At 39.9% G+C, this 17,643-nt stretch overlaps 1 protein-coding gene across 4 annotated transcripts in view; it reads left to right on the top strand.

Annotated features, from left to right (window-relative positions):
• mast2 (microtubule associated serine/threonine kinase 2) overlaps positions 1 to 17,643 on the top strand; it is a 416,446-nt gene that overhangs the window by 146,698 nt on the left and 252,105 nt on the right. For all 4 annotated transcript variants that reach the window (XM_069938760.1, XM_069938759.1, XM_069938762.1 and 1 more), the window contains one exon: positions 15,985 to 16,016. In XM_069938760.1, coding sequence (XP_069794861.1) covers positions 15,985 to 16,016 — 32 coding nt within the window. The remainder of the gene's footprint in view (positions 1 to 15,984; positions 16,017 to 17,643) is intronic.

Below are 17,643 nucleotides of genomic sequence, written 5' to 3'. Positions count from 1 at the left end.
GCAATTTCTCTGATCATTTTCAACTTGCTTGTATTATTTCACTTAAAAGAGAAACAAAGCTTTAGCACAAAATCAATAGCTGAGTCAAAATTTAGGACGACTTGGAATGGACAAACATTTTATTAGAATTCTGATTGGCACTGAAGAGCAAGAATTTCTGGACACATGAATCATTTTAAACACTCAACAAGATGCATGAGACAGAAGGAAGCAGCTGTAAAGTGTTACCTATTTTAAATCTAACAGCGTTAATGTATTTCAGAATGAAGAGTGGAAAACAATTACATGCCAGTATTTCACAACTGATTCACAATGTTTCTCAAAATTAATATTTAAACATTCTGATGATGGTGGTTAAATTTAAATCATGTATGTTAATTGGTTCAGTGACTATGTTGATCAATTGATATATTATGAACAAGTGTGTTAGCTGTTTAGCCGTCATGGCTATTGTTACGAGCCCAAAGGACCCCAAAACCCAGCAGCAATAGATATTCACCACGACAAGTAGTTACTTCAACCAAAGTTGTTTTCAATTATCTCTAAACATGAAAACAGAATCAAACTTTAACTTATCACTAACTACCCAACTTAACCCCCTTCTAATTCTAAGAGCAAGTGTATGAAATGTGTGTGTAAATTTAAGATAAATTCTTTGGTTCACAGTCCAATCTCACTTCTCATTCTTCCAAGTTCACTGGTTGCAGGCAATTCTTATACTGTGCACAGAATTTAACACGTATAAAGTTCACCAGGCTTGGTACTCGAATGGTAAATGTTTACCGCTTAGGAAGGTTCTTGTAGGTTTGCAGAGAGAGATATGTTGTTCCAGGATTTCCATATCTGAAGTACCACCATTAGTCACCTCAGTGTCTTGCTGATGAAACCTGCCTCATCAGGGTTGTCCAGATGATAACCTTTTTCTTTCAGGCTACTACAGAGTTCCTTTCTGTTCCACTAATTCCAAGAGAAACATCAGACAGATAGCACTTCCAGCCATCCATCACTCTGGAGCTTCTGTTTCAGTTCCAACAAGCTTCTCCTGCTTGTTTCATCTGTGACTCTCCCTCTCCATCTGAGATTCCACTGCCAGCCACATGTCCTTCTCTCTCTCACTTGCAAAACCCCCTCCTTTTCCAGCAAACAATAGGAGTTAGTCTTCTTGGTCAATCTGTTTTTAGGTAAACAAGAACCCAGGAGTGACCTTTCTGTGCACTCTGTCAAAACCCTTGGAAAGAGCTATCAATCACCAGTGTGTCTCCTGCTTGTTGATTTAAAGACAATGCTCCATTCATTCATCACGTCATTTAAATTAGCACCTACTTGTGAAAGGTGCATAGCATTCTCCATAGTTTCTGTAAAATCACTGAATATGAATTCTTCAGTATTTCAAATAAGATCTGTTTTAAAGTGTGTGTATGCATGTAACCTACTCTTAATTTTACCAATTTATCTCCCCAAAACATCTCCAAATATTCCATCACACTCTACCTCAAAGTTGAGGATGATGGCCTTTGTTCCATTTATCCACAACCTGTGCGTGTATTTGTTTAATGTGTACTTGATGTTGCACTCTAGGAAGCATACAATACTTCACAAATCAACTAACTAATGCCAAAGGCATGAAAAGCACAATAATTGGAGCTGATGGATTTGTTGCAGCCTTCATTTGCCTTCACTGCCGAAGAGTAACTTTGTCCATCTGCCCCATCGTTGAGGACTTGATTGGATTGTTCTTTGTCAGGGAATTCATCGTTGACCTTACTGCTATGGGTAACCCTGCCGGGAGCATAGCTCTAGATGGTATCATTCTCAGGATCACAGGACAATCCACCAATTACATCAATTGATATTCAAGCACATAAGTTAAGTATGTTTCAAAAAAACTACTTAACTTGCATTCAAATTTGTGAACTATTTGAACCATCCATAAATTGTCGCAGTTAATAATTTTGGTCGTTTGATTTTTATATTTGGGCCCAGCTGCTCAGCTGAACCTCTTTCTCTTATCTGTGACATTATGGTTTAGCAGGAAAGGCTATTTTTTAAATGGAGAGAAAGTTGAAAATACCCAGATGTAAAGGGACCTGGAGTCCTCGTGAAGAATAGTTGAAGTCAGTGATAAAGAAAGTAAAATGCAATGCTAACATTCATTTTAAGAGAAGTGGAATATGCAGTAAGAGCAGGATAGTGACGTTGAAGCTTTCTAAGGCACTGATGAGACCTCGATTGTATTTAGAGCAATTATGGGTTCCTTGTTTAAGAAAGCATGTGCTGACATTGGAGAGGGTTCAGAGGAGGCTCACAAGGATGTTTCCATGAATGAAAGGGTTATCATATGAGGAGTGTTTGATGCTCTTGGCCTGTACTCGTTGGAATTTAGGAGAATGAGGGAGGATCTCATTGAAACATATTGAACGGTGAAAGGCATAGGCAGAGTAGATATAGAAAGGTTGTTTCCCATGGTGGGAGAATCCAGGACAAAAGGGCACAACCAAGTTGAAGGTGTCTGCTTAGAACAGAAATGCATAGGAACTTCTACAGTTCGAGGTTGGTAAATCTGTTGAATTTGTTGTCACGGTGGTTGTGGAGACCAGGTCACTGAGTGTATTTAAGGCAGACATTGATTGGTTCTTGATTAGCCAGGGCATCAAAGGTAATGGGGAGAGGGGTTGAATGGGGAAATAGTTCAGATGATGAAATGATGGGGTAGACTCACTGGGGCAAACAGCCTATTTCTACTTCTATGACTCAACATCTTATGCTCTAACCATTCTTAAAAATGCAAGTTTAAAGTTACTTTTCAAATTATTAATTCTGTTCTACAAAAAAAAAATTGGAGTAGCTTTTGCAATTTTTAGTCACTCTTTTGAGCCATGTGCTCCTTTTAATGATAAGTTTATTACTTGCTGGCTTTGCCAAGGATTGACTTGCCCTTTGATTCCTCTTGCTCAGATGTACTACTGCAAGCCTTCTTCAAAATTCATTTGCTCATTTCACTGGAGTCTAACTTGAAAGAGATCATGTGCAGCGGTTGATGCTGCTCTCTATATTGTCTGTGGTAAAGATAAAGTCTGTGGAACTCCTTCTGGATTGTATCTGCATTTAAACTCCAGAAGGAGCTCTTTGAACACTGGGAAGGATCTTGTGATAATTTTCCTTGTGGCACATATCAGAGTTGCATATATGCAATTACTACAATCAGATTTGCCTCTTCCTTTGAAGATTATGACAATAATATATTTTTGAAAGATCTCCACATCTCCAGTGAGGGAGATAAGATCAGGGATTTGCTGGTTAGATTTTATTATCAGTCGGGGATACCTTCACCAGAGGAATTCCAGCAATAACCAAGTGGCTTTTCACCCCTTTCTGGAGTAATTGAGTATGGGCAATAAATATTGGTCTCGTCAGCAATGACAAGATTCTGAAATTGGATAAAAAGAAGTCACTGTAATGGGGGAGAATCAGAGATGACAATTCTGAGAATATTTTTTGAAGTGTCTCTTCCGGCAGGTCCTGCCTACTTTACTTTCTCTGTCATCATCGTCACCTCCACTCCTGCATCACAGTTACCAACTGCAGTCCACCATTTATTACACAGAGACCCTACTTGCATGTGTGCACATTGTGGATTCCTTCACTGAATGCATAAGAGTAAGAGAGTTGCTCTCAAGGATAGATCACTTTCTGTAACTCAAACGACCTCTCAGCACAGCCTTCAACTGATGAAGGAAAGAGCGATCGAAGTCCACACCCTCAACTCGACTTGTCATCTATCAAGCAGTGGTGTTCTCAGTTCACTGAGGAGGTGTGGATTTATCATACTCAGCATCTGTAAAGCCCTTAACACATATTATCAACAGTACCTCCTTAAAATCCTCCAAATTGATTGTCATTGGTGAGGCCACACTTAGAATATTGTGTGCAGTTCTGGTCGTCCAGCAGCAGGAAAGATATCAATAAGATTGGAAGAATGCAGAGATCTTCAGGAATCGAGTTACCAGGAATGATTAAACAGGTTAGAACTATACTCCTTGGAAAGAAGAAGAGTGAGGGAAGACTTGATAGAGTTATATGAAGGGTATAGACCAGGGGTCACCAACCTTCAGCATTAAAAGAGCCACTTGGGTCTGTTTCCCACCAAATAAAACCCATCTGGAGCTGCAAAACCAGTTTGATCCCTAAAATGAAGAAAACACCACATATATAGTTTCATTACACTTATGCTATATATATAAAGATTATAATTTGTTACATTTATGAAATAAAGGAACTACAAGCAGAAAACGACTGACATTTTATTTCTGTTTGCAACAAAGCAAAACAAATTCTTTCGAACTCTTTAAAAAAAAAAGACACTGGCACGTATAAGTTTTAAATAAAAAACACAATGCGGGCCTGTTTGTGTCCATCCCTTGTGGAATTTAAAAAAAAAAATGCACTTTAATTAAAAAGAGCAAACAAAAAAATGCCAGTTTGTATTTTATTCTGAAGGTTGCCGTCATCCATTGATTTCCTCAGCTGCGTAGCAATAGCAGTAAACCTCCAACCTAAACATAAAACATCAGTTCAGGGTCAATATAAAAATATATATTTGCAAAATACTAACTCATGAAATGATTTCTTTCACCTGGTTAATGTGACTTCTGCTCCTGAACCTCACTGCACAGCTGATGAATATCAGGGCTGTAAGACGTCATTTTGATCTTCACGCAGGATTGCATACTGTCATCCATGAGGCGCAAGCGATGTTTGCTTTTTACGTAGTTCATGCTGGAGAAAACCTGCTCGTATAAGTATGTGGATCCAAAGATCGACAGGACTCCGAATGCATACTTTTTTCATGTTCATATCAGTGTCGGGAATTGAATTCCATGTTTCGAACACAAGTTTGTCCGGTTTGGGGAGATTTTCAATTTCACTCCTTTTGTGCTTCTGAGCAAGAATGGCCTTCTGACGAGCAACATCTTCAAGATCTGCTGTCAAGGTTCTGGACTTAGGCACCCATAAGTCTTTGTCAGCTACATCGGCCAGTTCGATCTCAAGATCGGGTTGACTTACACCTGTAAATGCAGTCATATTCAACAGTCATAAATTGATGTTTAGATGAATGACAGGGAAGGTTAAAGTGTTTTTTTCCTCTCTGAACTCACAGAATCTTTCCCCAAACACAGTTTGCATTGCAATGATTGCATGCTGTAAATGCTCATAATTGATCTGATTGTGTGCTTCTTTGAACTCTCTCAAAGAGGGGAAGTGAGACAGCGTACCTCTGTACATCTCTAGCAAACACTGTCTTGCGCTCAAACGCCAAAACCTCCTCCAGCATCTGCAGGGCTGTGCCTCCTTTCCCCTGAAGACTTTTGTTCAGCATGTTAAGGTACGCTGTCATATCCACCATGAAGTGTGGCTTTTCCAGCCAATCCGGCTGTTTTAGCTCCAGAAAGGTGACCCCTTTGCTTTCCAGGAAAGTTTGTACAAGTTCCAGACATGCAGCAAACCGCCCCTTTGGACAGCCACCAGACTTTGTTGTGCAGCAGGAGATCAGAATATGTGCTATAACTTCTTCCAATAATGAATGGAACTGTCGGTGGTTTAATCCTTTTGCCATTATTTTGTTCACTCTCTGTGTGACAAGATTCATCACTTCTGTGCATTCCGGAGGAAACGTTTGAGCGGACAATGCCTCTTGATGCAGAATGCAGTGAAATGTCAGCAGTTTTCTATCTGGTGACTTCTGAAGTAAAGTTACAAACCCCTTCTGTGCTCCAGTCATACTCGGTGCCCCAATGGTCGCCACTGACAGCAAGTGGGTGGTGTTTATTTCTTTGGTCTTTAAACAATCTAACACAACCTCACAGATGACCTCTCCCCCCGTGTTTGGCCGTTAAATGGTATCAACTCAATGATTTCTTCCTGTGGCCCAACAGAGTTCACATTATAGCTCTATGTGCTGAATATCGCTTACATCTTTTGATTTGTCACAGGCGATTGAGTATGCTGGAGCCAAATTAATGTCCCTAATTAGTTGATTGGAGATATTTGCTGTCATTTTTATGGTCCTGTTCTTGATGGTCTTTGCAGAGAGTGGCATATCTCTGATTTTCTGAACAATTTCACTCTTGTTTTGAAGTCCAAGAATAGATGTTCAGATATCTTGATAATTGATTCTTTTATATATTCCCCATCTATGAAAGGCTTCCTGTGCCTGGCTATCTCCTGAGCTGCCACAAAACTAGCAGAAGTCCTTGAATTTGTAGATTTCATCCACTTCTTCAAAGTATTTTTACTCTGATCAGCTTTCCGCAGCAGTTCCGAAACTGCTCTTTTTCTTTCATCTCCAGATGGGTATTTTTCAGCAAAAGCTGTGTGTTTATTCTGGAAAAGTCTTTCAACATTTGATTTTTTGTTGTTTGCTATTTTCTTGCCAAATATTATGTATACAGGTAAACCAGCTTTGTCAGCAGTGAAAGCAAATGAACCTGTCCATGAAGCATTAAATGTTCTATTTTCATCAGAAACTTTTGTTTTTTTTGGATTTATCCATGGTTAGCTTACCGGGGGTTGAATGTTCAAAACAAGTCACTTGCGGTCAGCGACGGGTGACGCATACAGTAGTGTCAACCACTACAGTGCTGTGATGCAAAGTTTGATCGACAAAATATTACAACACATTTTATTTTAATGTTAAAATATCACTTTAATTTCCAAAATAATAATTATTACTTTGATAAAACTAACTAATTAAAAAATAATTTAAATAAAATAGCCATTTACTGTATTCACATTATTTTTTCAAAGCCACAGGGAGCCACGGCAGAGGGATGAAAGAGCCGAGGGTTGCAGACCCCTGGTATAGACAGAGTAGATGTGAGTAGGATATTTCCATTTAGATTGGGGAAGATAAATACAAGAAGTCATAGCTTTAGGCTGAAATGGGAATATTAGGGGAAAGTTTTTCACGCAGAGAGTGGTAAGAGTGTGAATGAGCTGCCATCTCATGTAGTGAATGCAGATTCAATCTTGAGTTTTAAAAATAAATTGGATAAAGACATGGATAGAAGTGGTCTGGAGGGTTATAGAATGAGAGTAGGTCAGTGGAACTAACTAGTTTTATTGGTCAGCACAGACCCAAAGAGTTGAATAGCCTGCTTTTATGTGCTGTAATGTTTCATGGTTCTATCGTTGGCATCCAGGCTATTGAGGCTCGCGTTCACTGAGCAGGCTGTCATATGCATGCCAAACATTCGACTCTCAAAATAAGAACTTGAGTCTGACCTGTATGGCCAAAATTCAAGAGCATCAGGGAAGACATTGACCAGAATGGGCAGGCACCAGGACCGCTCAAATTTCTCACCCTTCAGTCTCAGCATGCATCACCTGCAGCATGGCTTGTGGATTCTCGATAAGATTCTTCAGCCAATTCAGAACCCATAAAACTGAGTACAAGCAAGTCATTCCTAATTAAGAGGACTTAATAGTCACATGTAGTTTTAGATTCTCTGGACTAACTTCTGCATCACAATTTTTTGCTGACCATTAATATGCTATTGTCCAATCACAGAACTTGTTTCGTATGGAAATTCACATTTAACGATGAACCTGTGAAAATCCTGAGCAGTTCAACTTTTTAAATTTACTGAATTTTCACTAAACGTCCCTCAAATTAAGATATGTTTAACAAAGAGCAATAACAAAAGCATCTAAAGCTTCATGCTTGAGTCCAATATAATTACCAGATTGTTGAGATGCTTCATCCTTCTGAAGTGGAACCACGTGACATTGGTTTTGTGTTGTGTGTGTGTCTATCTATGTGGGTCTCTGCATGTGTGCGTCATGTGTGTGTATGGCTTTGTGTGTATATATTTGTGTATGGATATGCATGTGTATGTATTTCTATCTCAATATGTATAGCTATCTCAATAGATCTATATAAATAAAATATGTATGTTTCTTTGTCTGTCCTCCATGTAAATCAACATAGAGCACTCTAGAAATGTCCAAGGAGGTTCAGTAGGTCAGTAGGGCTAACATTTGATGGTGAATGTCATGACCATATTGAATATCACCTTTAAGGTCATATGAAGTTCAAAAGTGTTTTTTGACCAGCTTGCATTGACTTCCATTACTGTTTATTATACAAATATACACGAACACTGACGTGCATTACTGTTGACTATAATTGTGGTAACATTTGATGCTGAATGTCATGACCACATTGAATTTAACCTTTAAGATCACATGAAGTTCAAAAGTTCAGAAAATAAATTTGAACTTGCACCAGGGACACCTCAATTAGTTACAGTGCTGTCCATCAATGTACATTCAGATAATAACTGAGTATTTATTTCCCAGGCAACATTGAGTATCCTGCTAGAGAATATATATCTCTCTATATATATATTTATTTATAGATATTTATATATATATATATGTGTGTGTGTGTATGTATATATGTGTGTGTGTGTAATATATATATATATATAATACACACAAACAAACATGCACATAAAAATGTGTATATTCATGTTTATAATTAGATTGCTGCATTATATATATGTAGCAATCTAACAATATATAATTGTCGATCTCTGTGTTAGCAAGTATCATTTACCAAGGTGTTAAAATATCACTGGTATCATTATAATTAAGATTTAAAATTTAAGATTTTAAATTTAAAATTTAAGGTTCACAAGAATGTTGACAGGATGTCAGGGTTTGAGTTACAGAAAAAGGTTGAGCAGCCTGGGGCTTTTTTTCTCTGGAGCGTAGAAGATTGAGGGGGGATTTGATGGAGGTGTTCAAGATTTTAAAAGGGACAGAGTCAACGTGGATAAGCTTTTTCAATTAAGAGTGGGGGATATTCAAACCAGAGGCCATGGTTTGAGATTGAAGGGGGAAAATTATAAGGGGAACATGAGGGGAAATTTCTTCACGCAAAGGGTGGTTGGGATGTGGAATAAGCTTCCGGCAGAGGTGGTTGAAGCAAGGACGTTATTTACATTTAAGGAAAGACTGGATAATTACATGGAGGGGAGAGGATTGGAGGGGTATGGACCAGGTGCTGGTCAGTGGGACTAGGAGGGTGGGGGATTTGTTCTGGCATGGACTAGTAGGGCCAAACTGGCATGTTCTGTGCTGTATATGGTTATTTATTGTCAGAGCACACACATGGCATCACCTACAGTCCTGAGATTCTTTTTCCTGCAGGCGAGGCAGAATTAACATTTATTGATGGTCCAAAAAAAACGACACAATGGACACATGTAAAAAAAAATAAACAAATGTAAACAACTCTGCAATATAGACAGGAGAAAAAAAAACAAAATATAAAAGTAAGAGTCCTTAAATTAGTCCCTGAGTTTGTTTCTGAGGAGTCTAATGGTGGAGGGGTAGTAAACCTGGTGGTGCGAGTCTTGTGTTACCTATACCTCTTTCCTGACGGTAGCAGTGAGAACAGAGCAGGTGGGTGGTGTGGATCCTTGAGGATTATTGCAGCTCTCCAGTGGTAGCATTCCTGATGATGTTGAGAAGGGGTTTGTCTGTGATGTCCTGAGCTACTTCCACTACCCTTTTCAGGGCTTTTCACTTGGGGGGTATTGGTGTCCCCATACCAGACCTTGCTGCAGCCTATTAACACTGTCTACTGCAGAAATTTGCCAGAGTTTCTGAAGTCAAACCAAATCTCCGCAAACTCTTGAGGAAGTAAAGGCACTGATGTGCTTTCTTCATGATGCCATTAGTATGTTGGCTCCAGGAAAGATCCTCTGAGATAGTGACTCCCAAGAACTTAAATTTTTCTCACCCTCTGCCTCAATGGTCACTGGATCATATGCATTTTGTTTTCCTGTCCTGAATTCAACAATCAGCTCCTTGCTTTTAGTGACATTGAGTGTGAGGTTATTGTTGATGCACATTCTGCCATTTTCAATCTTCTCCTTGTATGCTGATTCATTGTCTCTTTTTATATAATCCACTACCGCGATATCGTCACTGAATTTGTAGATGGTGTTATCGTACTGAGCCACACTGTTTTTGCTGTTGAACAGGGGGCTAAAGACACAGCCCTGTGGTGCTCTGGTACTAACGGTGGTTGTGGATTGAATTCATGATTGTAGCAAGCCTGGGTCCAAGAAATCTTGCGGAGGGGGAAGGGATTGGAGGCACACCAGTATTGTGTAATTTTCTGTAACTCAATTCTTGCTGATTGTGGTCTGTAGGTGAGGAAAGCAAGGATCCAATAACACAGTGGGATGTTGAGTCCCAGGTCTTGGAGTTTGATGGTCAGTTTTGAGAGGATGATGGTGTTAAATGCTGAACTGTTGTCGATAAAGAGCATCCTGATGTATGCATCTTTGCTGTACAGGTGTTCCAAGGTTTGTGTTGAGCTAGTTGGCCCTTTCAAACTGCAGCACCCGTGTAGCCCTCCTGGGACCAGGGTGCGATTACTGAGTCTAGGGTGCAGGATCCACCTTTCAAATCGAAAACAAACCTACCGTGATGGCTCAATGCGGGAGTGCAGGAGCAATGGCCGTCTTCTTTACCCATAATCCCCCATGGTAGAACACTCTGGTGCTGTGGGATTATGGGTAAAGAAGACGGCCATTGCTCCTGCACTCCCGCATTGAGCAGTTGCCGTGGAGCGGTGTTCAAAGCAGCAGCATGAAATGGATCCCTACTTTCCCCATGATCATGGCAGTGACCTCTTCTCCCCCCTCTCTCCCTCCCCTCCCCCCATCGCGGCAGCCTCTCTCCCACCCCCAATCGCAGCAGCGGCCTCTCTTCCTCCCCCGATCGCGGCAGTGTCCTCTCTTCCCCCACCCCCCCCCCCACCCTCGCAGCAGTGGCAAAACCTCAACCAGAGGTATCCCTCTGATGCAAGCGGTGATGTCACCAGAGTAACTGGGTCAGCCATTTACCCTTTCAAACTACGGGACCAGGACACCTGGGTAAGTTTTACTGTGTTCCCTGATCACCTCTGAGTTAGGCCAGGGTCCTGATTGGGTTCTAACTGGGTTGACCTGGTTGGACACTTTCAAATTGCCACATAGCTGGGTCACTAACTGTGCAAATTGCCTGGTTAACCCCATTTTACATGACAATTTGAATGAGTTTAGTGAGATGCCATCCACTGTAGACCTGTTGCGATGATTGGCATAATGAAACTGATCCATGTCACTTCTTAGACAGGAGCTAAAATGCTTCAACAGTATATTGCACTCTGCTTCAAAAGATCAATTCCTCTTGGAACAATGGCAAGATCTGGTGGATTTGATGAGAGTCTAGTTTAGCATTTCCATATGTGATATCTGAACTGTATTACTATTTCTTATTGTCTCAATTATGCACAAGCAAAAAAACAAATGCAGGTTCTGCATTGGTGCACAAACCAGTATTGAATTCATGATTGTAGCAAGCCTGGGTCCAAGAAATCTTGCGGAGGGGGAAGGGATTGCAGGCACACCAGTATTGTGTAACGGATCATCAACAGTTTTTTCAAGAGTATAAGGTCCCAAGTGCTGTGTGGATAAATGAGAATACCTGCAGAAGCTGGTGTGGCGCTGGCTGGGAAAATCTGGTGGCATTTGGATCATTGGATTGGGAGTTGTTGAAAGGGGACTTGAGAGTGGGGTGAGTTAGGGTGGTGGAGCTAGTGATTAAGGGGTCTTGGGATTTTTGGGAAAAGGAGTCATATTGAAGGTGAAAGAAAGATTGGAGTGAGTGTTGTTCATTAAATTGGAATACCTTCATTTAAACATTAGGGGTGGACACAATCCACTTACCATTTAAATGGATCTTTGCTTAATTTGTTTCACATCCTCTGCAATCTGGAGCAAAAATAATTTTTGTTATGCTTATTCTCTGTTGTTAAATTTATTGTTGTGTGCTTCTTGCCCCCTACTGGTATAAACTCTGAATTGATTTAATGGACACAAGGTTTGCATTGAGCAGACTTTAGTATTGTTCAATGATGGTGCATTTTTTCCCAAAAGAATACTCAGAATAAAAATAACCACATTGTTCAAAGTTCGGGGTTCAAATTTATCGTCAGAGTACTACATACACGATATCACATGCATCCCTCAGATTCTTTTTGCTGTGGGACATAACCAGTGACTGGAAACTGTTCTCAAGAAGAAAGAAATGTATACAAATAAAAGAAATGTAAACTGACTGTGCAAATACAGAAAATAAATATTCAGTAATAAATAATGAGGAAAGCAAGAGACTTTAAATGAGTGTCTTGATGAGTCTGCTGTTCTGGAGTCAGATGATTGAAGGACAGCAGCTATTCCTGAACCTGGAGGTATGAGCCTTGAGGCACCTGTACTATTTTTTTCCTGATGGCATTTCTGAGAACAGAGCAAGACTGGGTAGTGTGGATCCGTGATGATTGCTGCTGCGATCTGATGGCAGTGTTCCAAGTCGATGTTTTCGATGGTGTGGAGAGTCTTACCTGTGATCAACTGGGCTGTGTTCACTACCTTTTGCAGTGTTTTCTGCCTCGAGATACTGGTGCCTCCACAACAGGCTGTGATGCAGCAGGTTAGTTAGTGCACTTTCCACCTACACATCTGTAGAAGTTTGCTAAGGTTTCCGATGACAAACTCAACCTCTGCAAACTCCTGAGCAAGTAGAGGCACCGATGTGCTTTCTTCACAATGGCATTGGTGTGATGGGTTCAGGAAAGGTCCTCTGAGACGGTGAGTCCCAGGAATTTCACTTTTGATCCCCTAATGGTCGGTCATTAGATCATGAAGCTCTGGTTTTAATTTACTAATGCCCACAATCAGCTCCTTGGTTTTGGTGACGTTGAGAGCAATTCAGTCAAGTCTTCAATTGCCCTCCCCTAAGCTAATTCATTACCACTTTTTATACAGCCTACAACAGTAGAATCATTATTAGAGCCACACAGTGGTAGTTGTAAAGCGAGCCAAGCAGGGGACTAAGTACGTAGCCCTGTGGTGCTCAGGTGCAAATGGATATTGTGAAAAGGTGTTCTTGCCAATCTGCACTGATTGAAGTCTGGAGGTGAGGAAATCTGGGAACCAATTAACTATTGGGGTATTGAGGTCCAGGTCTTGGAGTTTGCTGATTAGTTTTGAGGCAGTGATGGTTTTGAATACCAAGCAGTAGTCAATAAAGAGCATCTTGATGTATGCATCTTTGCAGTCCAGGTGTTCCAGAGTTTTGTGTAGAGCCCTGTGATGGCATCTGCCATAGACTTGTTTCTGTGGTAGGCAAATTAGAAAGGATCCTCGTTGGTGCTCACACAAGAGCTGATTTGTTTCAACACTTGCCTCTCAAAACACTTCACTGTAGATGTGAGCGCCACTGGTTGATAGTTGTTACCACATTTTCCTTGAGCACTTGTACAATGGAAGTCTGTTTGAAACAGTTGGGTACCATACCGTACCAGAGTGAGATGTTGAACATGTCTATGAATACATGATCCAATTGGTCAGCACAGGTTTTCAGTACTCGGCTGTATACTCTGTTCCAACCTGGTGCTTTCCTTGGAGTTGGTCTCCCGAAGACAGCCTGCAGGTTATCTTCAGATACTGACAACAGAGAATCATCAGGGGATGTGGGAGTGCGCAGTGGTGTGGCATAAGAAACAAAAAAATTATTTAAATGTTTTAATGAGAGATTTTAATCAATGTGGAGCAGTACAACACAGAAACAGGTCTTTCAGTCCATAATGTCTGTGCTGACCTCAATGCCAAATTAAACTGCTTGTGAACTATGTCCCTTCACTCCCTGTCTGTTCAAGTTCCTGCCTAAATCGGTGTTTTCATGCTGAGTCTCCGCTTCGAGGCCAACTGCAGAGACAGATAAAATTTTTAAACTTACCTGTTCATGGAGCAGCCTGAAAAGATTGCTCCAGTGCTGTTTTTATGCAGAGTGGCACATTGGTGCATTGCCCGGGGCCGCTGTAGGCAGGGTGACTTGCTGAAGTGTTGCACATCAGAAATAGGCGGCAGAGCAATGGCAAACTTCCCTACCCGTAATCCCCCATGCAGCTGGAACCGCTCTGCGTTTCCCAGAATGGTTTCAGCTGGTGGGGGATTATGGGTAGGGAAAGTGGCCATTGCTCTGCCGTGTATTAAGCTGCTGGTGGTGACGAGCAGCCCCAAAGGTTAAAGCAGCCCAATGAGGTGCCGAAGTGTCACGGCCTGCATCGACCGCCCCTGCCCTGACAGCCCCCGCTGCCCCCCCTGCCCTGAGGGGTGAGTGAGGTGGGTCGTGGGCTGACGGTGTCACTGCAAGATCATTAGCCCACCTCTAGCCAGCCGTTTGGAGCAGCAGTGCACTCGTGCAGGGTGACGGAGCACAGCACTCCACTGCCGACCCTTCCCCCAAGAGGGATTGCAGTTGGCGTTTTGGAGGCGGCCAGCGCGCATTCATGGAGGCAACATGGAGAACCTCTGCCTTTAGCCTTAGGTTTTTTTGACTGTATGAAAGGGCCTAATGCTCTTATATATTGCTATTGTATCTGCTTCTACCATCTCCTCTGGCATCACGTTCCAGGCACCAACCACTGAGCAACTTTTGATGTCTTGTTTAATGCTCCAGATTCTAGAATCTGCTTTACCTTGCATCTCCATTTGACATTTCTACTGTGGGGAAAAAGACATTTTTTTTTACTCTCTACTTTATCTATCCTTTGTTAAGGAAGGGTTAATGGCAACTCTAATGGATTTATTAGCTTGAAGAATTTAGGCCTTGAAAAGAAAACAACAGATTGCCTGAATTATATAGGCCAGTTTGATGAAGCACTTGAGGCCTTGAGGCATAGAACATAAAACCAATGTAATTGGGAGCTGAACAGCTTGTGATGCATAAATCTTTTCCTATCTGGTTAGTTTTGCTGTGATTGATAAATATCTGGAGAGAGTAGGAGAAAAGCAGGCTCTTCTCTGCAGTTTTCACTATCAAGGTGTGGGGACTGTAAGGCAACGCATTGGATTTCTACTTGGACTGGTCAAGATCCCTTGTGCTCCTCAGAATATCATTGTTAAATGTGGAACTCCTGATGGGCAACATAAGCACATGAAGCTCATTATGTCATTGAATCATATGTGATTTATTACCATGTTGGTGCATTTGTACTTCTATGAGTATGAACTATTTTCTTCTTTTATTTTAACGTAGTTGAGTCCTGGTTTAATAAACCTATTATTTGTAGTCTAAATTTGCTCAAATGTTCTTCATCATTGATTCAAATCCTTGAAACTTGTCTGAACTTGCCTACCCCCTCACCCATCAATGCCATCTCAAGAAGAGTTGAAAATAACTCCTGTGCAGTGAATTGGAATTCATTGCCTATGTATTGTTCAGGTGGCTGGCTCCTCCCTCACTTACCCCAGTATAGACCCTGGGCTCCCTGCCTTACCTCAGATTCACCTGAGGACCATTGCATCTCCTGGCCATTGATTGTAAGCTATTAAAAGAGTGTTTGTATTCCTCTCTTGTCTCTGAATGCAACCTGAGAAGAAAATTTTATCAATGTATTCATTTTTCATGATTTTTTTTGTTGCTAAGTTTATTAGTGTGATTTTTAAGGTTGGATTATGTGATTTCCTGTTTTATAGTAAGTTTTGGTTTTCTTTCAGGAAAATGGTGTTGATTCTTTTGGACATAAATGATAAAGTTTACATGGGCATGCAGAAAATATTATGATATTCATACAAGTGAAGTTGTGGCATTGCTAATTCAAAATTGAGAGAATAATTTGGTGTTAATGAAACAAGTTGTTAAAATGGGCAAATCTGATTAATTATTCCTATGGAAACTATTTGTTTTCTTGTGATGCTTGCTTTTATGTGATTTACAAGTAGTTAAAGGAATTTATTGGCCATCTATATTCTCATAACAGGCTACAGTTTTGTTGATACAACTTGTCACCATTTTGAATTGTACTGAAACAGAATACATTAACCACTTATTTTTGCAATAATTTCCTTTTTTTTCTTGCAGAAAGAATTAAGTTTGCCAAGAAAAGGAAGTTTGTAAGTAAACATAATTATACCCAGAGCATTGTTACTGTGAAATGTTGATGGATGTTTTGAATATTATCTTTGTAAATTTGTTTCTGCTGCAAAAATATTTTAGATACTTAACGTGCATGATCATCTGTCGATCAAGTGTTGCAGGATAAAAATTCTTCTCTTCCCACATAGAATTCCTGCGATTAACTTACCATCTTCCATACTTTTTGTCTTTCCATGTTGGCCACACCATTCTGAATGAAACTTGCTTGATGTTACATACTGAAGGTGTTTCCAAGAAGTTCCTTTTGATCTCAGTCATTTCGCACCAACATACTTTTTGTGTTAGTCAAGACTGTAAATGTGAACAGAAGGAAGGTGCCTTCTGTTCTCAATGTTTCTGCCAAATTGGAGATGGGCTGTATTTTCTTGGTAGTCCAAGCTGGGACTGAATTCCAGTTGCCATTCCAATAGATGAGCAAACTCAACACGAAGTGAATTATGTCCAACAGTTTTTCATTTAGTACAATGTAGTGTGACATTAGTGGATGCTTAATGAAGAAGGCCAACAGTAAAAATTAGTGCTGTACTGTGGTACATATATCTGTCATTTGACTTTGCCAAAAATGTCTGGTTGTCAGTGTGCAATATTTAATTTTTCTTTTGTCAACAATCTTGGATAGTCAAACTGAGATTACTTTTGAGAGCATGAACTGAACTGCATAAATCAAAAATAATTAGATTTTTTTCATTATGTAACTTCAATGAAATTTATGTCCTTCAAGGTGAGGTTGTCGGTGCTACAGAACAGACTAACTGTTCAGTGTTATTATTAAAAGGCTGGATCATAATTTATTGTAGCATTGATACCATGCAAAGTTTTAACTGTTTTAAAAAGAATAAAAGAACAGTTTGTAGCGTGTATGCAAATACATTTTTGCTAAATGGAAATTTAATCTAAAGTGGAAGACTTATAAAATCATACATTTTTTAAAAGAAAATTGTAATGAACAGTGCAGAGTTTTGAAATAAGTTGAGACTAGTTTGCATTGTGCACAAATGGTGTAAAACAGATTTCTAAACTGAGAAGGGTGGCTTAGTTAAAGCCATCAGATTAACTTTTATTGTCTGAAGTGTCTGTGTTTAAGTTTGATTTTTTTTCTTCCTGACACCTGAGAAGCATTTGCTACTTTTGTGGCTGCATTAAAAAAGTATATTTAAAAAGAAAATTAATGAAGTTGTGACAATAACCAATTATTGTCAGCATTGTAATCAATAAAATTCGATGTTTTACTTCTAGTAATTTAAGCAAGATATTTTCCTTATCATAAATAATTGTAGCACATTCTCAGGAAATTGTGTGTTCACTACACAAGTATGAATATTTTTGATTGGAACCCAGTTTTACCTAAAGAGTTAGATTTAATGATTTTTTTTTAGATTGTTTTCCAATAGTTATTAAAAGGTGTTTTGCTGATTCAAATTGAGTTATGCTGATTGAACTTGTGTTTTGTTGTCAAATACACTTGAAAAACCATGAAGATCATCTCCTTAAGGATTATGGTAAAAACTCTGGATATTGGAGCCATATTAACAACTAAAGGTGTGACGAATGTGCGATGATTAATCCTTAGTTTTATGTTAAAAC

Source organism: Narcine bancroftii, chromosome 5, assembly GCF_036971445.1.
Source record: "Narcine bancroftii isolate sNarBan1 chromosome 5, sNarBan1.hap1, whole genome shotgun sequence".
Lineage (NCBI taxonomy): Eukaryota > Metazoa > Chordata > Chondrichthyes > Torpediniformes > Narcinidae > Narcine > Narcine bancroftii.
This window is presented reverse-complemented; position numbering and strand designations above follow the sequence as displayed.